The sequence below is a fragment of the Elephas maximus genome, chromosome 19, assembly GCF_024166365.1.
Source record: "Elephas maximus indicus isolate mEleMax1 chromosome 19, mEleMax1 primary haplotype, whole genome shotgun sequence".
NCBI classification, from domain to species: domain Eukaryota; kingdom Metazoa; phylum Chordata; class Mammalia; order Proboscidea; family Elephantidae; genus Elephas; species Elephas maximus.
This window is the reverse complement of record NC_064837.1, coordinates 50588186-50614730: the sequence shown is the minus strand read 5'-3', so window position 1 is coordinate 50614730 and position 26545 is coordinate 50588186. Positions and strand designations below refer to the sequence as shown.

The 26545-nt window shown below is 44.4% G+C and overlaps 1 protein-coding gene across 1 annotated transcript; it reads left to right on the top strand.

Annotated features, from left to right (window-relative positions):
* Positions 1–1914: 1914 nt before the first annotated feature.
* LSM12 (LSM12 homolog) lies at positions 1915–26545 on the top strand. The gene is made up of 5 exons (XM_049860434.1): positions 1915–2135; positions 3928–4061; positions 18505–18614; positions 20269–20395; positions 21282–26545. The coding sequence occupies exons 1-5, from the start codon at positions 2012–2014 to the stop codon at positions 21372–21374; spliced, it is 588 nt and encodes a 195-aa protein (XP_049716391.1). The 5' UTR covers positions 1915–2011; the 3' UTR covers positions 21375–26545.

Sequence of the window (26545 nt, the reverse complement as noted above, 5' to 3'; positions counted from 1 at the left end):
TTGGAAAGAGATTAGTTTCACTAATTAAAAAGGTGTGGGGAAACGAGGCTGGATATAACTCTGGATATATACATCTCACTCCCTTGCTAAATGTTTTCCGGTTGTCCCCGGGAGAAAGCCTAAATTTCTTGCAGTCTTTCAAAGTTTGGTGTAGCTCTAGTCTCAACCTTCACCAGCCTGACCCCCGTACTCCCTTGATAATATTTCTGGGTTATTTTCCTTTCCTTGAAATCTCCAAGCTCCCTCCTTTCAGGGGTCCTGACACATGCGGTTTCTTCTGCCTGGACACGGCCACCCTGTTTCCCTGGTGGTCCTTCAGGTCGCAGTTTAGATTTCTCATTTCTTCCAGGAAGCCTGTCATCACAGTGCAATGTAAAAAATGGAGTGAGTTCCCATGGGGGCCTGAGAGCAAGCATGAGAGATGAAAAAGTACTCTGAAAAACACAAGCATGAGGGAGCAGTATTTTTATTTCTATAAGAAGGGATTGTACCAATACACCCAACACAAGAAAGTTGATGCCTGTTTCAGGGCAAGGAAACATTTTTGACTTTTGTTCAGATTAAACCCCTGCGTCGATTAAGTGGGGCCAAAGCTGGCCCTTTGCTTCCTTGTGGGGATAGAGAAAGGTCAACCTGTTGTTCCTCCTAAGTGAGGCTCCAGAATTTTTACGTTGGGGGGCAGGTGAGCTAGGGGAATGCAGTTGGTTTGGGGTGGTTAAAAATATATCTGTGTAGTACCTTACATGAGGTTAAGAAAACAACTGTTTTTGATATCAGATGGAGATTAATGGGGGTGGGACAGAAGCCCCACCCCTCAAAGGCCTCCCCCCATAACTATTACTGCTCCTCACTCCTGCCCTTTGCCTGGCTTGAGACGGGGGAGAGCAAGGAGGGAGATGGGGAAGCGTTGAGTTCCAAGGGTGACGGTCATTCATGGGGGAACTATCATTGATTAAATACCTACTACGTGCCGCCTGAGGCCCTAATGGCACAGTTGTTAAGAGCTCAGGCTGCTTAGCAAAGGTCAGCGGTTGAGCAGTTTGAACCCATCAGCGGGAGAAAGATGTGGCAGTCTGCTTCCCTTAAGATTTACAGTCTTGGAAACCCTTTGGGGCAGTTCTACTGTGTCCTATAGGGTCGTCGGAGTCGACTGGACGGCAGCGGGTTTGGTTTTGGCTTTTAGGTGAATGCGTTTATACACACTATCTCATTTAAGACTTCTTTTTTTTTAACTACTCTGTGAGGTAGGTATTATCTAACACGGTGCAACAGTGAATAACACCGTCTTTGGAAACAGGCCAACTGTGTCCAGCCACTTGCTAGTTGTGTGACCCTGGACAGGTTCAGTTTCTCTAAGACTTGGTTTCTTCATTGTAAAATGGGGATATTGATTCCTACCTCAAAGGGTTGTTGGGATGCTCAATAAGCGATAAAACAGATGCAAATGAAGAAACAGGCTGTAGAGGTTTAGTAATTTGCTGAAGATCATATAAGTAGTATGTGGCCGACCTGGGATTCCGATTCCAGTTTTCTGCTTCTATAGCCAACGTTCTTTGCGCAACCATTTTGTAAATAGGTATAATTATCTTGAGCAACTTTCGTTAAATCCTCATAGCCTTGGATTCCTCACATGTAAATAAAGGTAGTATATATTACTTTATATATAGAGTTCATTCATTAAGCTCTCGCTGTGGGCAAAGTGTGCACATAATGGGGACTGCAGGTCATTCCTGTTCTCGCTGTTTATTCCACGTGGGTCACTTATCTTTAAAGGACCTTACAAACAGTTGCCAACGCGGGCGCCGCTGCAGAAACATTATTCTTCAGATTCCTTTTCATTTCCTCGTTTTTCCTCTTCCACCTAGGCTCCCGCCCCACCCACGCCAGGCCACGCCCAGGCGTGTGACATCAGCACGCCCCGTGCGTCGCGTCGCGGCGCTCACTGGGGGCCCGGCTTTCGCCCGCTGCTGCCGCCGCCGCCGCCGCCGCCGGCCGCGGCTGCTCTCCCAAGATGGCGGCTCCTCCGGGCGAGTACTTCAGCGTTGGGAGCCAGGTGTCGTGCCGGACGTGCCAGGAGCAGCGGCTGCAGGGCGAGGTGGTAGCCTTCGACTACCAGTCCAAAATGCTGGCATTAAGTATCCTTCCTTGCGTGGAGCCCGAGGCCGGGCCGGCGTGTATGTGCGGTGGTGGGGGGGTGGGGGACGACGGCGGCAGCTGGGGCCCTCTCCGGGCCTAGGGGCGACCGGCTACCGCGGCGCCCCGGGCGCATGCGCACGGCCCTGAACTCCCCTCCCCCTCCCGCGGGCCCCCACGGTCCGCTTTGGGCAACCTGTCTCCCAGCCCTTGCGGGAGCTGGGCCCCAAGAGAGGGTTGGTGGGTGGAGAGGGGCTTGACACGCGGATGGCTTTTTGGGGGGAATGCTGTGAGGGGAGACACTGTGATCGGGCAGGGGGTGATGGTAGTGGGAGGGGGCTGGTGAATTGGAGCCCGGATGGAAGGGGGGCGGGTAAGATCATGTGGGGAGGGGGTGTGTAGGGCAAGGAACTGCTAGTGGGGCAAGGGTATGACTGTGAGTTTAGGAGGGGGGCTATTTACTGATGGGATTTGATCCGAGGAAGGGGCGGAGGGGTGGTGAGCAAATGGTCCTTGCTCATTTTGGGGAAGAGTAAGTGCAGGTCAGAGTTTGTATCTGAACTGGGGGTAGTGACTTTTCCTGGTTTGTGTGTATGTGTGATGCCATTGGGATGGGGGCTGCTGACTTTTAGGCTTCTCTGTCATTTGGTAATTGTTTTGTGATGCGCGTATGGGAAATCTGGTGCAGAGGGGGCTTGCCAGGTTTTTCAGGGACTTATGTAGAGATGTGTGGGTTACAGGTGAAAGAGTAAGTTCTTATCTTCTCTTGCTCAGCCCAGTACATGGAGTCCTGACTTTTCCATCATAGTAGCCTCCCCTTTTGGAAGTGACAGTGCTAGAATGAGTGGGAAAAGGTGGCCTGCTTCTTTGGGGTGGAACTGATTTCTGAGTTACTCTTGGAAGTAAAAACACTTCCTGGATGGAATAAATGTGCCACCTTTCCCCCTTTTATTTGAGCTACAGGTGGGTTTGTTTGGGTATATTTGGGGGAGGGGGCAATCTTTTAATCCTGTATGGCATCTTTCAAAATGAAGTTACCTGTTGAGTCTTCTGCCTTTGAGTGGCAAACATTTTCATTCATTTAACCACTAGTTATAGATTTCTAGTTTAGGAAGATGTCCTTTGAAACAGCTGCATACAGCAAAGACAGTTGCTTTTTTTAAAAACAAGAAGTTATACGTGGACCTAATGGGACTCTCTATATTAGTGGTTTAGATGGAAGGATCTTTGAAATGAGGAATAAATCTACTTGCTTTTCATTGGCATACTGTAGGCACTTGGTACATGGTTGGAGAGTGCGCGAATGAATGAATGGAGTAACTAGCTAGGTGAGTTTCCTTTCCAGTGCTGTAGTTTTCTCCTCTGTAAAATGGGAAATATCCAATCTGAAAAAATGAAAAAAAGCATTATGTTATACAGCAAGTATTATACCAAGAACAGAAAATTCTGGCTCTGCCGTCAAGCGGTTCATAAGCTCCAGACAAACAGTATACGTAAGACATAAAAATTGCGTCGTGCTCTCTTTGTGAAGCAGAGGTGACAGAAACCCTTTTGAGGCTTCCCGTTTTTGGTTGTGAGTTTGAAAAGCTCAAAATCCTTTGATTATGGGCTTGGGTGCGAGGAAGAGGCAGAGATTTTTGAGGAGAATAGTAATTGTTGTGAGCCCCCTCCCCAGCTCCCCCGTGGCACACTTTTTTACAAGAACTTTGTGTCAGTTGTGTTTTCCATGCCCCTTTTGGGATGTGTCCGTGCCTCTGCTTGCCCCTATTTTCCTTAACTTTATTTTCTCACCAGAATGTCCTTCTTCAAGTGGAAAGCCCAACCATGCAGACATCTTGCTCATAAACTTACAGTATGTTTCAGAAGTGGAAATAATTAATGACCGAACAGAAACCCCTCCTCCTCTAGCTTCACTCAATGTTAGTAAGGTAAGGACTTGAGGTCAGGTCTGCCTGACCAAAATGGCGGGGAAGATGAGTCTCATAGACTCTTGATGATATGTACATTGTCTGTTGTCTGTTTTTCATTGACTTACAGTCACCTGTTTTGATAGCTTCTTAAAAAAATGTGTCATCTTAGTTTTTGTCTTTATTCTTGGATATCTTCAGCATATCTTAAGAAACATCTCAATGCTCAGACAGAATTGACAGCTTGCTTTGCCATGTGTGAAAGGGGGCTTTTTATTTTTTTTTAACCTGGCGGTGGTCGGGTGGGATGGGGTGGGGCTTTTGCCTGTGAATCTCCTGAAATTATGAGTACATGTGTATGTGTGCACACACGAGTATATGTGTTTCCTAGGTGAGGATCTGGAGTTCTTTTCAGATTCTCAGAGGGATTCACGACCTACAAAAGTTTGAAAACCACTTCCTTAGAGTTTCGTTTGTCTTTATGTTTGAATTTTGAAGTCTAACAAATTTAGATCTTTAGGGTGTTTTAAACCTGAACACACAAATTGATCTCAGAACCCCAAGTCACTTTTTTGGTTCTTCAGCTCCATTAGCCAAAGTTCATGTTGAGCGATTAATAACGCCCGAAGCCTTGTCGTAGCCTGTGCTGTCCCCTGTATTTGGAACACTCTTCCTTCCAGAATGACTGGTGCCATATCCATTAGGACTCACCTTAAATGGCACCCCTTCTAAGAAGTCTTCCCTGATCACCCAGGCTAAAGTAATCTTCCCCTCATTTCTCTCATAGTACCTTGTTCTTCATAGCTAAGGTGACCGTACCTGTTGTCCAAACAGGAACAATTTTGAGTAAAGGGCTATGCTTTCATTTTATGCTGGGACAGCATGTATAGTTCCTTGTGTCTTGGGCAAAGTAGAACCTCACGTCACCCTATCCTGGCCTTTTTCCGAATTATAAGCTCCAGAAGCTCTTTGCTATTGAGTCAATTCTGACTCATAGTGGCTCTATAGGACAGAGTAGAACTGCCCCGTAGGGCTTCCAGGCAGTGGCTGGTGGATTTGAACTGCTGACCTTTTGGTTAGCAGCCATAGTTTTTAACCACTGTGTTACCAGGACTCCTTTTGTAATTATGTTTGTATGTTGCTCGCTTATCTAATATCTGTCCTTGCTGTGCTTTGTCCTACGAGGATGGGACCCATACCTGTTTTGTTCAGTGAATACACAGTGCCTTGTGTTTAATAAATATTCGTTGAGTGCATAAGTTGTGCCTTTGGTTTTAGTAGTGGCTGCAGTTTCTTAAGTCTCTTGTGTTACTGTGGAAGTTTTTCCCTCTGGAGGAGGCGCGTCATAATGTACGTTCTCATACCTCTCTTGGGAATATGGTATGTTCATCACGATTCAGCAAAGCAAGGAAACACTCAGGCAGCTGAAACACTAGAGGGTAATAGGCTAGCAAAACGTAGACTGTAGTTCTACCTTAGACCTGGAACCCCCTTCTTGCCAGATTCCAGGGAAATGGTTTAGTGATAGCTGAGAACAGATTCAGAAGGGTCTTGGGTTTCATATTAAACACTGTTGTCCTTTCCAGGATGTCCTGTTCTTAGAAGCCTATGTTTCCAAAACCCTGGCTTAGTTAGATACCTCCTTACTGAAGTATAGCGCTCTTTGGCTTGTCTTCTGTTAGTTCAAGAGATTTTAAAAGATCTAAGTGAAATACTTTGAGTCCAATATGTTAAGGAGAAAATAGGCTCTAAGTTATCCTTTGATGTTTATAGAGTATGAGAAGCCTGCCACTAAATAGTGAATAGTAAGGAAAGATTATCTGAAAGAGGGATGCTTTTCTCCAATTTAAAAGATAATGGGTTTCTACTCTTGGAAACAACAAATGCCACCATTTATCAGCGAGTGCTTGGAGTGATAGAGGGGTGAGACTGCTAAGTAGGAGCTATTAAGCAATTCCCTTCTACTTCTATAGCTATTTGATCTCAAAGATAAGTAGCTCTTGATTATTTAGTTTGGGGTTAATCTTTGCCTTTAGGGTTTTGCTTTCTGCTGGTTATGTTTTTTAGTTGTTTACTAGTATTGGTAACTAGTTGTTTACCCACTCAGGAAAGTAATAGATTGGGGAATACCAGAATCTTAATTTCTCTTACTTTGTGGCCTGCTTGCCAATTCTGGAAAAAGGTTTGCTGGGAAGAGGAGACAGAAGCTAAAAACTAAAATTAGGTTGAAGGGCTATCTTTGGATTTCATTTTTTCATTCTTTTTCTGCTTGTAGATTTGTTTATGAGTAAGCTGTATGGGTTTTCCCTTGAAACCAACCTTTAAGATGCTTTTTGAGTCCTCTGATTGAGTTAGAATTAGAGATAGCCTACGGGGCTGTCACTGAAAACAGCCAATCTGGGCAGCAATTTACATGTTGCTTGAATGACAGGAAAAGTTCATCTCAGTTAAAAGCTTGGACTTGGGGATTTCTTAAGATGGAGGATGGTTTAAGCATGTGGAAAGGAACTAAAACACTGAGCTCCCTGGAAGAAAACTGCTGAAGCTAGTGCTTCAGACACTTGCATTTTTGGGTAGCACTAGCTGTGCTTCCAGTGAAAGATAACCATTACATGTTGGCTCCTCTTGCTGACCTAGTAAGAGCTCTGCTTAATTAAACCTGTGGATATAAACTGGATATTTGTTTACTCTGGCCCTCCAGGAAATGGAAGGGAGGACCTTTTAAAGGAAACACTTATTCCAGCCCAACTAGGGAAGGTATGGACCAGCAAGTTCTTGGAGATCAGCCTGTTCTGTTGTCGTTTGGCAGCTTACTGCAGGTTAGCAAGTCATCTCTATCCATGGCAGTGGGATAATAGAGGAAGCTTGGAAGGGGACAGTGAGGCTGGAGAAGGGGGAAGTTTTGAATATCATTTTATCTTCTCTAGAGTAATATTGTATCCTGTTTAAAGTGTTCTGAATTTCCTGACCATAAAACAGAAACATTCAAGTAAAAGTCTAAAAGCATATCAAAGCCAGTCATAAATATAATCAGATTATTCACCATTGTTGCGTATTGTTAGTTTACTCTGCCACAGAAGGCTTAAATGTTGTCTGAGGACCAGAGCCCTAATAGCCTCATGGTAGGGTGTTTCTTAATGAGTTCCTTGAATTAAGTCAGCATCCTGTTCTCTGGGTTAGTATTCTCTCAGATGATTTGGGACATGTCAGTATTAACAAGGTCTTTCATGTAGCATTTATCAGACTCTTACTGAAAAATCTATTTTGTGTAAGGCATTGTGGTAAGCTTTGCTGGGAGCTATACCTTACATTTTTATAGAGTTTTAGAGTTTGCAGGGAGATTTGACAACATCTCATTTCATCTTCTTGGCCACCCTTTGTGTTCTTTGGAGTTTTTTTTTTTTTAGTTTAATGTTTGAGGAAACAGGCTTATCAGATTAAGTGACTTATTCACGGATGCATGGCTAGTAGCATGGGAACTAATATTTGTAGGTGCCGTGCTCTGAGTTAGCCATCTCATTTAAATTCTCACAACAGTTCTTATGGTGTGGGTACCATTGCCATCTTACAGAGGAGTAAACTGAGGCTCTAGCTTAAGGTCATGGAGCTAGTAAGTGATAGAGCTGGAGTTTGAACTCAGGTCTGGTGTTTTGATGTCAAAGTCCTGTGGTTTTTCTACTTCTGTGTGCTTATCTCAAGGAGCTTATAGAGTAGTTTGGTGAAATGAAATGAGTACTTGAATGTCTATAATATTAAGTAATGTTTCTAAATAAACAGAAATATCTGTATTGTATGGTACATTTGCTGTTATCGGTGGGCAGTGTGATCTAGTGGAAAGAACCTAGGAACAGACCAAGCAGATCTGACTTTAAGTTACTTACCTGCCTTGTAACCTTACTGAGCATCAATTTCCTCACCTGTTAAAAAATGGGGATAGTGTTAGTATCTCTCTCAGAGTTGTTAGGAGGATTACGTCAAGTTGGCTAGGGTTGGCAGATGTTGGTTTTGTTCTCCCACAGTAGCTATATGTAGCCAACTGATGCTCCTTGAATTGTGGGATGGGGTGGGAGGGTGTGACAAAGGAAAGCAGCCAGGAACCTTGATGTTACTATGTCAGTCCTCCCTGGCATTGGACCTGACGTGGATTCAGAGACCTGAACTTGCCAGCCCAAGACTGGGGAAAATCTAAATTGTACTGAATACCATTAATATGTGATATACTTAAAAGATGTTTTTGAGAGCACTTTTGTTGGTGACTTTTCAGGGCAGTATTATCAGGTGGCATATTTAAGTGAACACTTGCCTGAACACTGGAGGCTGGAGTGAGCAGTCACAGAACCTAGGAGCCTGTGCTTTCTGCCTTGGAGACTCCTAGCAAAGGACTTACTGACACAGCCAGTCAGTGTCTGTATTCATTTGTTTTGATAAGTGCACCCACTGCATTGAATGGGAGGTAAGCCTTCTTACCACTTCGCTGAGTTGGAAAATAATTTCTGGAGGGGAGGAGGAAAAGGGACAGAGCATGGACAGTTTAAATCCACAGGTAATGTAGGATTTAGGCATTCACCTCCCGTACCGAACTATTGACTGATTTGTCAGCCTCTTTTATCCATTTATCCATTACTAACAAGCACTGAGGAGCCCTGGTGTTCCAGTGGTTAAGCACTTGGCTGCTAACCAAAAGATCAGAATTTCGAACCCACTAAGCTGCTCTGTAGAATAAAGATGTGGCAGTTTATTTCCGTAAAGATTACAGCCCATGGGGCAGTTCTGCTCTGTTCTGTAGGGTCGCTATGAGTGATGAAGTGGTACCAGGAAGAAAGGATACCAAGAGCTTATCATTGGCCCCTGGTAATGGAGAATGAGTTGACTGCCGTTGAATATAAATGGTATCTAAAGATTGGTCTGGGGGTAAAGGGACCTGTTGAGGCTGAGAAGATGGAAGAGGCACAGAGTTCCCTTTTAAAAGAAACTGACTGTAGTGATTACCTTTGAATATAATTTGACACTGAGAGAAGAATTAACTTCAGTTTGGTTTTGAATTCAGCTTAACCTTTTGAAGTTCTGGTGATTTGAGAGTTAATCCCCAAGTATGAGTAAATTCCTGAGGTAGTTGATAGCTACTGCATTACTGCAGTGCTCTGTGTTCACAGACATAGCCTGTTAGCAGGGCCCTTGGCATACTAGTTGACCATATCTTCACCCAGATGTGTTGGGGTTCAGAGTTACTGAGTCAGAGATGGCCTGGCCACCTTATGTTTAGGTATGTGTGTTTTGGTAGGAGGTGGAAGATACATCATGTGTAAACGTGAGAAGGGAAAAAACACTTGTCCAGCCCAAGCAAGAATTTTTTGTTAGACACATAAAACTTTTTGGCTCATAGAGGTACAGAAGATCAAAGACTGCAGTCTTCAGTATGGATTATACTTCAACATAAAGAAAAGAAAAATCCTCACAACTGGACCAGTAAGCAACATTATGATAGACGGAGAAAAAATTGAAGTTGTCAAGGATTTCATTTTACTTGGATCCACAGTCAACACCCATGAAATCAGCAGTCAAAAAATCAAACGATGTACTGCATTGGGCACATTTGCTGCAGAAGACATCTTTAAAGTATAAGAAAGCAAAGATGTGACTTTGAGGACTAAGGTGAGGCTGACCCAAGCCAGGCATGGTATTTTCAACTGCCTCATGCATGCGAAAGCTGAACAGTGCATGAGGAAGACCGAAGAAGAATTGATGCCTTTGAATTAGGATGTTGGCGAAGAATATGGAATATACCCTGGACTGTCAGAAGAATGAACAAATCTGACTTGGAAGAAGTACAGCCATCTGCTCCTTAGAAGCGAGAATGACGAGACTTCTTGCCTGCTTTGGACATGTTATCAGGAGGGTCCAGTCCCTGGAGAAGGACAGCATGCTTGATAAAGTAAAGGGTTAGCAAAAAAGAGGAAGACCTTCAGTGAGATGGACTGACACAGTGGCTGCAACAGTGGGCTCAAACATAGCAATGATTGTGAGAGTGGCACAGGACTGGGCAATGTTGTACATAACATCTACAAATTATGTGTTCTGTTGTACGTAGTGTCACTGTGAGTCAGAACCAACTTGAGAGCACCTAACAACAACAACGCAGGTATAACCTATTAGGCTCACTTGGTTAGAATATGTTGCCAAGGCTACGGTCCCACGTTAGAGTCCGCCAGTAAGTTTTGCACCTGGCTCTGAGTATACACCTGCTTTCACAGGCACATCATGAGGTGATAGGGAGAGCCTGCTACTGGTGAGTGCTTAGGACCATGTTAGGTAGGGAGTGGTGGCAGATGAGGTCAAAGAGGTAGAGTGATTGCTGTTTAAAGAATGACGGGCCTTTTGACGGTCAGATTTAGTGGCATTCAAACTTTGAGGTCAACCTGTCAGCCAGGGTGGGGGCTACAGTGCCTCGGGGGCCTTCTTGGCATCATGAATATGTAGGCGGAATCACTATTCACACTAAAAGACAAGCTGCTGAGTCCAAGTGACTATCTAGCAGAATTGTGCCCTGGCTGGGTCATTGTACCCACCTCTACACCCTGGAGGCAATTCAAAATAAGACCTTAACTAGTGGGTCTGTGGTAGCATCTCCAATGTTAAGAAAGGGCAGTCTAACTGGTTTAGTTTTCCTGACAGAAAACAGACATGGGGGGGAAAAAAAAACAAGTGGTGTGGTTAAATTCTAGCACTGGAATTTTGAGACTACCTTAAATACCAGAAACTACGCTGGTAGGTGAAACAAATCGGATCTGCACTGAAAATGAAAGAATCTACACATTATGAGAAAAGCTAACCAAATGGTATGGTAGAATGCTGGGAGTTTGGAGAACTGGGTTCTTTTTATAGCTGGACCGCAATGAATTAGTGACTGTGTGTTAGTCACTTAACCTCTGGGGACTGTTGGTTATGATTGGTACTGTGAACATCTAGTAGTCATCAGAGTTTCTTCTCCTTTTATCTGCCTTCCAGTCCTCCCTCCCTCCCTCCCTCCCAGGTGCTGGGACTGTCAAGGTAATTAAGACACTGCCCTTGCCCTCAAGAATCACATTTGTTGGGAGCAGTGAGGGACAGCAGCATTTAGATTAGTGATTACAATAGAGTGAGATCAGTGTTAATGGAGGTATGAGCAAGGTGTTATGATAGCATAGAGCAGAGGGCAGCAAACTTTTTCTGTGAAGGGCCAGATAGTAAATATTATAGACTTCGTGAGCCATATGGTCTCTGTCACAATTACTTAACTGTGCCTTTGTAGCAAAAGCAGCCATAGATGATGTATAAATGAACGGGCATGGTGGTGTTCCAGTAAAACTTTACTAACAGGTGGCGGACTGGATTTGGGTCACAGGCTGTAGTTTGCTGACCCTTGGGATAGAGTAGTGAACATATTAGGAAAGGCTCCTCAGATGTGACAGCGGTGTATCGTTTTGAGGCATAATGGTAGTTAATTAGATAAATCAGCAATGTCATGATAAAGGGAGGGAGTTAAATGGAATCAAGCTGAATCGAGAGTGCTCAGTTTATCTCTGTGACTTAGAAACTTGCTGTTGGGTCTCTGTGAACTGGAGGTTGGTAGTTCACAGAGGGAGGGAAGGGATTTGCTAGGTGCTCTACATTTATATATTGCTGAACAGGTCTTCCCAGGTTCACGCACCTGGTGGCTGGTAGGCAGGGACTTGAGCTGCAATTTCTGGTTTTTGGTGGGAAGGGGATGGCTCTTCCATTCTACTTTGCCGCCTTTGCTCTCTTCAGAACTTGAGAAACAACACGTGGCTCTTTCATTATCACTGAATAAAATACAACTGTTTTATTTGACAAGTGGAGCCTCCCATTTTGGCAGATAAAGACATTTTCCAGCTTATGATTCCAGTTAGATTTTGGAAGATATTCCCTTTAGGACTTATGGTGTCTCTAGCAGCTCTTGTAGAAACTAGGAGGGAGGGCGCACTGAACTAATTGGCTGAAGGAAAGGTTGGATTATATGGATTTTTCTAAAATGACCCGTAAGCTATCTTCTCTGTGTTAATAATGTTAACAGCTAATATTTGTACAGCGATTTATAGCTTATCTAGTGTTTTTCACCCACATTGTGTCCTTTAATCCTCACAGCCATGCTGGAAGATGGCTAATTTGAGCAGAGCCGTCAGGTTGTTGGAGTCACATTTCAGTTTGCATCCTGGCCAGTTTCTCTCTGGCAGAGCCGCATGGTAGGTTCCAGAGCAGTACTTCGTTTCAGGGCCTCAGGACTAGGAAATTACTCTGTAGGTGTCCAGGAGGTTTAGCTGTCTGTAGTAGCTATGAATAGCTTTTTGTGACATAATTACAAATAACTAACAAGGACTGTTGACTTGGCTGACATTTAGGTGTTTTAAACTAGGTGAAAAATGAAACTCTGCCTGTAATGTACGTTGACTCTGAGTTGAATCTGGTGCAATGTATGGTAGCAATATGATACATGTAAAAATTCAGAGCTTGAGGTGATGATATGGCCACTCTGAATTTACAAGGTGTTTTTCAACATAGCTGCAAGCATTGATGTATTCATATTATCTTAATATTCTTGGGAATTAGAGATTGGATAACATCTTTTCTTGTAAGAAGAAAAATTGAGACCCACAGAAGTTAAGAAATCTCTTCAAGGTCTCACAAAGTTAGGCTGAGACTCAGCAGGTTTCCTCATTCTTCATCCAGGTGCCCCACCACCAGCTGCGTGGAGAATATGGTTGCAGATTTAATAATTGCTAAGCAGTCTTTGACGCATCTGTTTGACATCCATGGGTTTAACATCGGGGGATAAAATAATCGTTTCTAAAGACTGAAGACCAAAAACCCACCTTGTTTGTACTGAGACCATTTCGGTAGCCCAGCTTACACACAGCCCTGTGATTCAAAGGAAAATGCACACCACTGGACGTTTTCTAACTGTTCTCTAGTCTGGGTGCATCAGAAAATGGCGCATCCGGGGAATACTTACCACTGGCCTGCAGTGCTTACTCAGATCGGGTCTGTTCTTTTTGAAGTGTCCCTGTGAATTACCTTCGACAGAAGTTAAGGATGTTGAGGTTTAGGGTGAGACTAGGGCTGCTTTTTGGTATAGAAAGCGTCTTCGCTAAAACGCAAGCAAACAGTTGTGTTCTGTACGGGGATATTGTCTAGTGGAAATGCCAGGATGCACTGATAGAAAAGGCAGCAGCTAAGTCTGACAGTATATTCCGTTTTTAGAATATTTTCTTTTGCATTCAAAGTTATATTTTTAACCATAGCTTAGACTTCTCTTAGTTGGTACTGTTTAAGTGTGGTGCAGTGGGTTAAGAACACAGCTCTGGAGTGAGACTGGGTTCAAATCCAGACTCTACCATTTGCAGCTTGGTAAACTTGAGCAAGTTTGTTATCAGCAGTGATTTAGTTTCTCCATCTCTCACATGGGAATAGTATTGGTCCCTGTTTCATAGGGTTGTTGTGAGGAGTAAATGGTTCACATGTGAATTATGTAGCTTGGTGCCTTAAGTGGATTACACCCTCACTCAACAAAAGTTAGCTCTTAAAATTATAGTGCTTACTGCCAGGCCTCTTTGCCCATACTTTTCTCCTGTTTAGATTCAACAAGTAATATTTCATCTTTACGTATTCTAGGACATAACTTCAAGTGGGGCACTATATTTTTTGAGTTACCAGTTATCTGCAGTTCTAAAGCACAGTATTTTTTTTTTTATAATTTTTATTGTGCTTTAAGTGAAAGTTTACAAATCAAGTCAGTCTCTCACATATAAGCTTATATACACCTTACTCCATACTCCCACTTACTCTCCCCCTAATGAGTCAGCCCGCTCCTTCCTTCCAGTCTCTCCTTTCGTGACGATTTTGCCAGTTTCTAACCCTCTCTACCCTCCTATCTCCCCTCCAGACAGGAGATGCCAGCACAGTCTCAAGTGTCCACCCGATACAAGTAGCTCACTCTTCATCAGCATCTCTCTCCAACCCACTGTCCAGTCCCTTCCATGTCTGATGAGTTGTCTTTGGGAATGGTTTCTGTCCTGGGTCAACAGAAGGTTTGGGGACCATGACTGCTGGGATTCCTCTAGTCTCAGTCAGACCATTAAGTCTGGTCTTTTTATGAGAATTTGTGGTCTGCATCCCACTGCTCTCCTGCTCCCTCAGGGGTTCTCTGTTGTGCTCCCTGCCTGGGCAGTCATCGGTTGTGGCCAGGCACCATCTAGCTCTTCTGGTCTCAGGATGATGTAAGTCTCTGGTTCATGTGGCCCTTTCTGTAAAGAACAGTATTTTAATAGAAACTTTCAGGCAGGAGCTTTCAGCTGGTTAACAGGGAGGCTTACACATACTGATGTTTGAACGAAGTATTTTTGAGAGTCTCTTTGTTGCTAGCTAAAAACAAGAGCTTACCAAGAGCCCATCCCAGAATTGAAACAGCAGGAGCAAACATGTGCCCTTAGGATGACAGTTGTTCTCAGTCCCTCTGCTCTGCAGTCCCTGGCCCCCACCAGGCTTGCAGGCAGCACCAGCAGTTCCGGGGAGCAGCTACAGTGCTTCCTAACCCCAGCCTAAGGGCAGCTGGTTGGAAGACCTGAACTCACAGGAAGACAGACTGAGAGTGGCTCATCAGAGTCAGTAGGTCACACCCAGCAGGTTCCTCTCTGGACTCTGCCTCCCTTGTTGTATCAGCTGTCACAGCCTGTTAAATACTTGCGGTAGGGATCCCTCTGGATTTGCCACAGCACCTGTGCTTTCCTGATCTGGGTGCGTGGCAATAAGATGGCCCAGCTGCCCCGCTGGCAACTAAACAACAAGACGAAGTGCATACATATTGCTTGGATTTTTTTTGTTGTTGGTGGCTGCTCCCTCTCCCCCTACGTGTGTACCGAGTGCAGGAAGAGGTATGTACCCTTGGTGTTCATTAATTCACTCACTCAAGGGTTAACCAGCAGCAGGCGTGACTAGAAGCCTTTTAATATTGAAGGGATTTGGTGTCAAGTTCATGCGCTTTGTCCTTTTTCCACATCAAGGTGCTATATATAAAATGACCACAGGAGGAATGGGAGGTTAGTAGATAAGAAATGACTCTTTTCACTGGGAATCGGACAGAATGACAGGGAAGGCAGGTAAGCACAGCTGTATTGTGCACTCATTTCAGTGAGGCCACCTGCGCCGTTAGCAACAAGTCTTTATTGATTTGTGCCCCTTGGTTTGCCTGAACCCAGCGTGTTCTTAAAGTTGGTGTCTTATTCTTTGAGATGCCGGCAGTCAGTTCTTTAGCGCCCAAGACGGTGGGTAGGGGCCAGATTGGCATTGAAAGTGCGTGTAGTATGGGAGGTAGTCATTGCATTTTTAAAATTACGATCCTGATGACCCTTCCAAGCCTAAAACACATGCAACACTTTTTAACCGAGGGCAGTTTCTACTGGTTCCCTCTGCCAGTTGATAGTAACCATAAACTTGTTAACTTAAAACTGGACCATTTATGGGTGTATATTTGTCTACAAAAATATGATGTGGGAAATGTAGACTTGTACAGTAATTAAATTGGTGGAGAGTGATAATCACTTGCTTTACAAAGGGAGGCTTATTATATTATTACCTTATAGAAATGGCAGTTCTGCATGAGTTTTCACAACTGTATCTAAAAAGAGCAGGTACTCTCCCTCCCGCTCACATCCCCGATTCTGAGAAGAGGAAACGCCTTTGGATTCTTTTGGTGGAGAGGGCGGTCTCCCTCATGCTGAATTGTTGGGGCCCTCTGTGGGAGATACTTACCACACTTGTCCAAGTTCCTTGTGAAAGCAGATCCCTATAGAAGAGAGAGTGGCTGAAGGTCAAGTTTAAGCATTTTTCAGATTACCATGAAAATTCAGTCTGTAAACTGACCACTGGAGGTCTCAGGGTCAGCAGCAAGTCCAGCTCCCCAGAGCCCGATGGCAGGTACAGGTAGGGTGGTTGAGGGCATTGGGGTGAAGTAGGTACAGTAAACTTGCACTTGTTTCTCCTGACTTTTCCATGGCACCCCCTTATATCATTTGGCATCTGTGCACACTGGAGTTGAAATAGGGAATGAGCTAGACCAGTCGCCTTTGCTTTCAGAGCCTTTCGAGGAGATTGTACAGCTGGTGCTTTTGGGGGTAACGGGTATAATTTGAAATCATTATTCTATAACCAGTGTGTCACTGTTACTCACACTGTCCAAACTCAATAATCACTTTGGGCTGAGATTTATATCCGTTTTTTTCTGCCTTTGGCAAAAATTTAAAAGTGGCTCCTCTCCCAGCCTTTTTTTTTTTTTCCCCTTCTCTACCTTAATTTGTCAGTTCCATTCTTAAACATTCTACATAGATGTCTGGTTTCCCCAAGCCAACTCTTCTTTCTCTCTTACAGAATGAAGTGTTGTTACATGTTTTTAATCTACTATATAGGTGACAAGAATATTTTATTCTGAGTACTCAGATTTTATCTACTCATCAGCTTTATAGAAGCAGCCTTGTCTGACCCAACATTGAGAGATGGTTTTAGTTTTCAGGAATAAACATTTTTGAAAGGGACTGAGACTCATGGGGTGAGCGGCTGACCAGGAGCTCTGCAGGAGCTTGGTTACACCAAGCGAACACTGCTACCCTCCCATTTTCTCCTCCTTTGCTTGGAGACTTTAGATTCTAAGGGATTGTTTGGAAAGTGAGACTCAAGGTAACTCCTCCTTGTTACCAGGGTTTTCTTGGTGACTGAGGAAGCTTTGCTTGTTGCTGCTTAAAATACACCACCAGCAGTTCTCTTTCCATTGAAACCAAGTGCTTTTAAGCCATGAGGCTTTCTTGCTGTAGTTGGGATTGCCAAGGCTCAGGGGAGTGCTGCCAGCCCTGTGCATTTATTTCTCTGTAAAGTTGTAGTCTGGTGGGGCCAGAATGGCAGGACCAGGCTTGAAAGATTACTCAGTGCTGCTGCATCTCTCTCCATGTCCTGGGGATGGACCACATGAAAACGGAGTTCTAGCTTCACGTCACAGCAGAGTTTGGCTCTTCTGCCCTGTTTTGCTTTGGGAAGCAGAAATGACAGTGTGTATGAGCTAGCTGTGCTCTGCTCACACCCCTCCGCTCTCCCCCAACCCCATTTGGAGTAGACAGTCTTGAAAATTCAGAGGCAAGGATGAAACTACCCAGTTCCTCATAACTGTTAGGGTATCTCCGAAGGCCCCCTTTTCTTCATAGTTAATCCCAAGCCTTAATAAAGTGCTTCATTTTACAAGCAAAGAACTAGACACTTTGCTCCCCCTCCCTCCCAGTTTATTTGCTTTATGGCTTGAGGGGCCACTGTAAAAGCAGTGGAAAATATAAATAGCTAAAGAAGCTTTTGGAACACACTGGAGGTGGAATCCCTGTTTGTATTTAAGGAGCTGGTGTTAGGGAAGGAATTGTGTGTCCCCATGTGTACGTGTGTGTGTGTGTGTGCATGTGTGTTCAGCGTGCTGCTGCATCAGTGTACTCAGCTGTTCATGTTAATGGAGGAAATCAGGGTATGAAAATCTCCAAATCATTTCTTTGCCTTTCAAATGTATTATATGCCATTCGTTTTTTGTTTGTGTTGACCGTCGTCTGGCAGATTTGTCTTGTCTTACACTCAAACAAATTTATACTTCCGGTGTCTGTAGTAACCAGTAGTGTGGAGTGAGGACTAGAAATGTGTCTGAGGGGCCATAGGGATTGACTGTTGGGAGCAGCTTACTAGAGTGCCTTTTCGTTTGGTCAGTTTGTGATTATTCCACCAGAGGGCAGTCAAAATGAACAGATGTGAAGTAGGACGCAGACCTAAGAGCAGGACAGGACAGGGTTGCCTTCAGCTCAAGTGAAGTCGGACAGTATCCATGGTGAGGTTTATTTGGGTGAGCACAGATGTTAATTCAGCACCTCAAATTCTGGTCTATGAGGCTGTGATAATTTTTAAACCTGAGCCTGTAGCACAGTAACTGATAAAAATTCTGAGTTCTCCCCTTTAAACAGAAGTATGTGCATGACCTCCATCTCTGATCATCCCATCTAAAAAAAGCCCCCCGTCACACTCTTACCGCCATGTTGCCCTGCTTTATTTTCTTCCTGGTACTTCTCACTGTCTGAATTTAGCTTGTTTATGTTCTTACTTGTTTGTTTATAGTCTGCCTCCCCTTCCCCGTCAGTGATGTATCTCTGGCCTAGCACAGTGAATGTCTGGCACATGTATGCGCTCAATAAGTATTGGAAGGAAGCAGTGTTTGCCAGGAATAGCAGTAGCTGTTCAAGTATGTCATGTTTTTTTGTTTATGTCATTTTTGCTCTCTGAGAAAACTGAATCCACCCAAACCAGTCTTTTCTGGCTGCCTTTTCTCAGCTTAGATCCTGACTGTTGGAGAAATGAATGTGAGTGGTTTTCTGAGTCCCTTTCCTCTCCCCCACTCTAGCTTGCCAGCAAAGCACGGACAGAAAAGGAGGAGAAGCTGAGCCAGGCCTATGCAATCAGCGCTGGTGTCTCCCTAGAGGGCCAGCAGCTCTTCCAGACCATTCACAAGACGTGAGTTGGGGGAACGCAGGGGTGCTTTGTCCCAGGGTGGTGCTGCCTGATAGTGCTGTCTGGTGGCTGACTGTCAGGTGGTTGGATTCCTCAGAGTCCACTGGGGATGCTGGGTAGTGTGTTGGCACTAGCCTGGGCATCCAGAGATGTGGGTGCTCACCGTGTTCCACACAGAATGGCAAAATCACGGACAGGTCGTCTTCTCGGGGCTTCAGTTTGTCTGTAAAACTTAGTTTTGGATTTGATTATACCTAAGGTCCTTTCCGGATCTAGTATTCCATAATTTAGAACTAATGGTCTCTTTCCTTTTTATTGTTGTTGTTGTTATACCTTTCTCCCAAAGCTGATGAGTTTTTATTAAGGGAAAGTTATATCTATCTCATTCTTCTGAACTGTACATTGGAATGAATATAGGGAGCTCCCTAGAGGGAGAGCAGAAGGCGACTTCCTTACCACTTCCTAAAAGACATTTTGTCACAGCAGAAGTCATTTGACTTTCCACTGGCTTTCCTAGCTGCTGGAAAACTGAAACATTTGACACCCCCCCCCCCACTGCCTTCTGTTATCCTATTTAACCACCTGGGTCTGGTGCACAGATGGCAGCTGGCATCAGAGCTGTTTGAGGCCATGGTGTGTCGGAACGTTTACAGGTATTTGAAGGCACTCTCCTAGTAGCATCAGCTGCCCTGGGTTTCTCCAAGCGTGAACTGGAATGGGTTTTCCCAATCTGGCAAGCACCCAGCTGTCTGGTAATTGAGAGGGGCCAGTTTATGAGCAGCTTCCACTGTGGGTGTTGGGGGATGGAGTATAGATTGTAACAAGATGGAGAGTTTGTTCTGTCTTTCTGAAGGTGCCATTTCCTCCTAGCCCAGGGGTTGGCAGACTATGGCCAACAGGTCAAATCTGGTTTGCAGCCTGTTTTTGTAAATAAAGTTTTATTGGAACACAACTACACTCATTTGTTGTGTATTATCTATGACTGCTTTTACATATGATGGCAGAATTCAGTAGTTGTGACAGAGACCATATGGCCCACAAAGCCTGCAGTATGTACTCTCTGGACCTTTATAGAAAAAGTTTGCCTCGAGTAGATACATGAGACTAAATGGTCAGCTTCTGTCTGGAGGCGAGATGAGAAGCCAGAAAGGGACAGGAGCTGGTTGAATGGACATGGGAAATCCGGGGTGGAAAGGAAGAGTGTGCTGTCACATTATAGGGAGAGCAACTAGGGGCACGTAACAACGTGTGTATAAATTTTTATATGAGAAACTAACTTGAACTGTAAACTTTTCACTTAAAGCGCGCGCATGCGCGCGCGCGCACACACACAGAGTTTGCCCATCCTGGTCCTAGATTGAAGTTGAATCTAGTAGCCTGAGCCTAGTTATCTGTTACTCAATTTGGTTTGGACTTCTGTGGTTCTCCAGGTCCTTAATGTTTCAGGGAGACTCTTCTGGGCCCTCCTTGGAATAAATGTGGAGTGGTGCCCTGGAAATGATTCATGGCTACTCTTCTCTCTGTGGCTGCTGGTATATAGTTTTTGGCTGAGTGGTGAACTGGGAACTTGGGGTCAGCTTTCTGGAGTTAGTCACCAGGCAGGAGATGTGGGATGCCTGCAAAAGGTGATATTTCACCTCTTCTTTTCTCCTTCCAGTATTAAAGACTGTAAATGGCAAGAAAAAAACATCGTAGTCATGGAAGAAGTTGTTATTACACCCCCATATCAAGTGGAAAACTGTAAAGGCAAAGAGGGGAGTGCACTGAGCCATGTACGCAAAATAGTAAGTAAAGGAGCTGTGGGACTTTAGGGAGAGGATGGTTCCTCGGCCTTCACCACACCAGCATCAGGGCACGACGTTGTGTCACAATCTCTGCCACCTCTGACATGGTCAGCCTGCTAGCAGCACTGCCAAAGCATCCCGCCTCCCAGCACATGAGGCTCTGAAGCTGTGGCTTGGGCACTCCTGTGGGGATGGAACCATTGGGCAGTGTGACTGAAGCAAGCAGTCGACCCCATGTCCTCTGCAGAGTGTCTTTGGAATTAGGCCGACCATCCCGTGGTCTTGGGCCTGAGCAGTTCCTGTCTCCCAGGCTGGGTTCTTCTCATCCACAGGTGCTCTTCTAGGAAGGGCTGATTGGTATAAATCCGTTGCCATTGGCGTCTCTGTGGCCCTGAGTGTGTCACCTGACTTTCTAAAGTGAGTTACAACATTTGTAAACACAAGCCAAAAAAACCACTCCTACTCTTTTTTTCTCCAAGGAACCTTGAGAGACGAACATCATGGATGTAAAAAGCATAAGACCAACTCCCCACCAACTCTTCATTCTGCACCTTTGTGAAGAGGGAAGGGGGAGTTTGGGTCATAATAATCTCCCCTCTTTTTTTTTTTTAAATACGTGTGTGTGTGTATGTATATGTATATATATATATATGCTTATAGAGTCAACTTCTTACAGCCAGTCTTTGCTGAAGCTGCTAAAAATGTGACTAAAACAAGAGAACACCCACCTACCATGGGAAGGCCAGTAGACAGCAAGGACCAGGGTACCTGAGTAGTCCATAGGCTAAACAGCCAAGTTGGGGCTGTTGACTCCTGGAGTGGACTGCTGGGGAGACCTTGCTTGCCCGTCTTCTTTTCCTGACCTTGGCTGCCTGGTCTCTTTCAGGTTGAAAAACATTTTAGAGACGTGGAAAGCCAAAAGATACTGCAGCGTTCACAAGCCCAGCAACCACAGAAGGAGGCTGCCCTGTCATCCTGAGTCCACACACCTGGAGGACTCTTCCAACATCCAGCCGAGGAGGCAGCGGTGGTGGCTTCAGCGGAGGCAGGCCGGGGGAGGGAAGGGATCCTATATTTCCTGTTGGCTCTTGTTAACAAAGGGTCAGCGTTTCCAAATCTTAGACTTGAACAAACAAAACACCCAACAAAAAAGAACAAGAGAATAATTTAAAAGTTGAATCATTACTTGACTAACAGACTTCGGTCCACCATGTCCTTTTCACAGCTCCCTTCTGGAACAGTCACCTTGTTAATTTTATTTTTGAAAATTCCTTTCCTTTCCTGCTTCCCCCTTTCAACTCTGACTTTCCTAGTCTGTTCCCTGCCATTCTGTTTTTATAAGTGGCTACACTTTGCCTTCGGAGTGATTGAAAGAAACTTTTACATCTTTTCTTCCAAAATAAAAGTAACAAGCTGACTGTGATACTTGAGACCAGAACAGCAGACAGAGGTCTCACTTTAAATTTTTCTTTTTTTTTCTCCTTTTTTTTTTTTTTTTTTTTTTGCACAGGGCATGGCTTGAATTAGTTTTATTTTTCTTAACTTTAAATATATATATGAAAATATATATTAAAATGTTCTCTAAATATTTTCTGCTTCTTGCAGGTCTCTTTTTACTAGATTGTGGCCACTCTTCCCACCTCATCCCTACGAAAATACAAATGTATTGCCCTCCCCCTCAGGCCTGTAGCCAGGCACTTGACTTAGTTCACAGCAAGAATCTCCTGCAGCACTTTGTAGAGCTAGTGTCTGCAGATGGGATTCGGGGTTCGAGGGTCCCTGATGGCATTGTAGTCTTTAACTGTGTGTGTACCAGTCTCACATTTGGCCAAAACCTCAGGATTCTCCCTCTGCCTTTTGTCTGACTTCATGGTACTAGAAGAACCTCCTCATCACTCTCTCCTAGATGGGAGAGCCAGCTTCCTTGCTCCTGTGCCCTCTGCAGGAAGAACTGTTTTGCATGGCACAGCTCAGCTCTTCTTCCTTGAGGGATGACTTTCTTTTATAAGGAAACTGGAGTCCACCCACCCTGACCTTTCTTGAAATCCATGTCCAGAGCCACTAGCCCAGGAGAAAGCTTGGGTGACCTATAGTTTCTCTTCGTCTGCCAGCCTCCTCCTCCTGTGCTCCTCCCCGCTTAAATTTACAAGCTTATCACAGTTTGTATGTGCTCAGCCGATGGGCAGAAAACTCGGAAGACTTTCTAGACTTTAGCCCACCAGTCTGGTTTTGACTAACCTGCTGAGAGCTAAAACTGGCACCCAATGCCCTGTGCTTTTAGGGTGGTCATGTGGGGCAGAGGGTGCTGCCACCTGAATATCAGGCACCGAGTGGGATGTGGGTGATGCTCATGTGACTGGCTAGAGCTTGGGGTGGGGGTGGGGGAGTTCATTACTATTTTTGGCCATGATCTCTTTCCCCTTCCTTTTTTTTTTTTTTTAATTAAATAAATGGATCAAAATTAAATAATTCAAGCCCTGCCTTCAAAATGAACTTTTTTTTTTTTTTTTTTTAGTATTGTTTAGGAAAAACAATAAAACCCAAATTTTTTTAACCATCACTCATGTCTCCGGTTTGTGTGTGCTTCGGAGTTTCCGGAAGAAGGGAGTCCAAGGGGGTGTGTGTTTGGCCTTTCCTTTTTCGATTCTCTGCTTCCTACTCTTTACCCTCTTTCCTTCCACTCCCTAAGGACTCCGAGAAATACAGTGCGAAGTATATAATTAGAGGATAGGGCTCCAGAGTTGAGTTGGATGTAAGTGCAATAGGAGAAAGAAGGGGGTGGGCACATACAGAAGACCATTTGTTACAGGACTGTGTTCGGAGGCAAAATGACAGAAGAGCTGAGAAGGAAAGCCAAATCCACTCGTCACTGGTCAGAACTTGATTAAAAGTACCAAGCTTCCGATTTAGTCTACACAGAAATGTAGACTTTTGGAGAAGGTAAAGGAGGGAGAAGGGGAGACCTTGTAAGACCTAGGAAACCTGAAATCTGAGAGGTAAGATTAAAGGAATGAAGGTGACTTAGTTAGAGGGAAACGGCACAGCTGGGAGAGAGCTCTTGTGTCATAGGTCCCACATCGCCTTCATTTTCTTTTCCCGTCAGTCTGTAGGCCTATGAGTGTGTTTTTGACAGGAAGCACCTTGGACACTTAGTTTCTGAAATGGTGCAGGGAACTTTGCTCTGAGGAGTTCAAGAGGCGGAGTAAACTTGCTTGGAAAAGCAAGGCAGTGAGGTATAGAAGCACGAAGGCTTTGAGACATCAGTAGTTGAGTGCAAATCCTCGCACCTCCATCTCCGTGCTTTGTGACTGTCGTTAAGTCGTTTCACCTTCCTGAGCCTTAATTTCCCCAATTGTAAAGAGGGAAATAATACCCGTCTCCTAGAATTGATGTGAAGAGTTAAATGAGATTTAAAATTAGAAGGTGCTCCGAAAGTTTTATTGTAAATGTTAACTTAGTCCTGGCATGGTTAAATCTGGAGGTGAGACTGGGCTAAATGGTTTCCAGAGGCTCCAACTTGCTTTAGAGTAATTGTGTGGATGACATTTTAAGTGAGGCTAATAGTAAAACATAGATAAGGACAGTGCATTCCACCCAGGTTAGGTGACATGTCCAGAGTACCACAACTGCCTGTGGTGGCAAAGCTGGAACAAAATTCACACCTGTTCCACTCATGGCCTCCTAATGCTCTTGTGCATCTCCAAATGATGGCACGTGTGTTGCTCAATTTTATTGGCCAGGTTTTAGGTGGAACCCAAAGATTATCATGAAGAGAGGCAGAAAGCGCCCCTCTAGATTGAAAGAACATCAAAGTATTTAAGAATGTGATGCAGGTGGCTTGCATCTCTGATGAAGTACAGAGAATTTTATAGTGCTTCCTTGGCTTTGGAGCATTCTTTCCCTTCCCCTAACACACACACGCACGCACGCACACACACACACACACTTTGCACGCAGGCCTTTGGGATTACTGCTATTTAGAGCATCCAGTCAGTACAGTCAGTATCACAGTGAGTCGATATTGAATCTATGCTGAGCAGGTTATTGCTGATTTCTGTTTGGCATTTTGAAAATTGCTCAAGCACTTCAATATTAGTTCAAGGGCTTTAGACTGGGAACCATTGATTTCAGGGTGAAGGCCCCTTGACGTTCTGGAAGCTGAGAATGTGTCAGTGTTTTCCTGTAAGACATACTGGGAAAGGAAGGAGTTGCAGGGATTGCAGTCATACGCAGAGGAGACCATTGTCCTGCCTGACACAGATTACAATCTGGAGGGTACTGTGGTGGGAATGCTTGATGAGTCCCACAGGACAGGTGGTGGGGACAGTGGATGGAACCAGAGTTTCCGGGGGTCTGGGAGTGGTTATCTGGATTGGAGGATGGTTTCGTTTACCTGGTATATGTCTGTTCCCATCACTACTGGAGGCCACTGGTGCCAGTGGGTCTCCCTTTAGAAAACGTGGAATCACCATCATGTACTGCCTGAATTTCAGGGGGTTAAGATAATACATAAACATGATGTACCTTACAGGTGAAAAGGGAATGCTTTCGGGCTGCCATCCGCTGGTGGTAGACTGTGCCGCTGGGTAATAAACCTTTCAAAATGAGTGTTATATTACAAAAGCCTTACATGGCTCATTACAGAAAAACTAGATAATAAGGCAAACGTTTTTCCATCTGCCTCTCCCCAAAATGTTGTTAACGTCCTTTATATCCTTTTCTATACAGACCATATTTACTAGATTCTAGGATACTTCACCCTGCCCTTTGCATTTCTACAGTCTCAGAACGCACCGTACAAATTAATGTCAAAAGAAACTTCCCAACTGGTTCCTTCATCCCCAGCCCAAAAAGTTATTAAATCGATGATGTACTTTACAGTTTGTTGGCGTCTTAGAATTGATGTACATAAAAGGGACAAGTTAAGATTGCTTCCAATAATAATCTCTTCTGTCTTACCCTACAGTGCCCTGCTTCATACCCACCTGTGAGCCATCCTTGAAAATTGGAATGGAAAGTGAGCCACGTAATAATTTGTATCACCTGTGTCATGGGATCTATAACTTGCACTATAGTTATTTTGGTTTTATACTTAGTTGTCTAACGGGAAATTTTGAGGCTTCTTCAAGGCAAGGGGATGACTTACTCATTTTTGTATTACTGCTCTGCACTGGCTGTTGAGAAAGATTAAAGGTGGAGTTTTGAAAATCAGTAGTACAATTGGGTGAGTTGCTTGAGCCAAGATGAAAAGTCATCCAGGACTGGGTTTTGAGAAGAGTTCAAGTTCAGAAAGAAGAGGAGGGATCAGTAAAGGACATGGGAAGATGGGGGAAAGGCCCACCTGTTTCCAAGCTGGGACACGTGGAGAATCTCCCCCAGGTTTTTCCAGAGATTGGCAGCTGAGACTCAGTCTGGTTGAATTTTGGCTTCCCTTTCCAGCTGGCCTCTCTGTCTCCTTTTCTTCTAATTCTCAATTTTATTGAAAAGTCCAAAATCAAACTAAGTTTCTTCCTGAACTGGCAAGGTGAGGTGGGGGTAAGGCATATTTCTAGAGCCTTCTCCCTTTCCCCCAAAAATCCTTGTAGTGCTGACACCAACGTTATTAGTTAAGAGTTTATGTGAGTCTTTTGGGGGTGACGAGTGGTAGATTCTTTTTCTACTCTGGCCACCTTTATTCTGGTCAGTCTCTCTCCTAGTTTAAGGTTGTTGCTTATGCTTCATGGAGGGAAGTGGGGGTGCTGCTTTAAATAGAATATTCAGGGACGGCCTCTAAGGAGATGTGATTTAAGTTGAAATCCAAAAAACCAGGTGTCAGCCATTGAAGAGTGCTCAAGATGAGGGGACAGCAAGTTCCAAGTCTTGAGGTTGACAAGAGCTCCATGGTGTGTTTAGGAGCTGATAGAAGGCAGGTAGCTGAAGCCTGGTGAACGTGGTGGTTGGAGAAGTAGGTGGGAGCCGGGTCATACAGGCCTTGTAGCCATGGTAAAGAGTCTGGGAAGCCATTAAAGGGTTTTAAGCAGTCGGAATTTGGTCCAATATTTTTTTTTAACATGTTAATGGCTGGACAGTGAATGTTAAATGGCAACGGTGAAAGAAGAAAGACTCATGGTATGAGGCTGCTGAAATAGTCAAGGCAAGACATGTGGCTGA

Coding starts and splice junctions, on each gene's coding strand:
- LSM12 (XM_049860434.1), top strand. CDS start 2,012: ATGGCGGCTCCTCCGGGCGAGTACTTCAGCGTTGGGAGCCAGGTGTCG. Junction 2,136..3,927: donor GTCCAAAATGCTGGCATTAA/GTATCCTTCCTT, acceptor TTTTCTCACCAG/AATGTCCTTCTTCAAGTGGA. Junction 20,396..21,281: donor TGAGCCATGTACGCAAAATA/GTAAGTAAAGGA, acceptor GGTCTCTTTCAG/GTTGAAAAACATTTTAGAGA.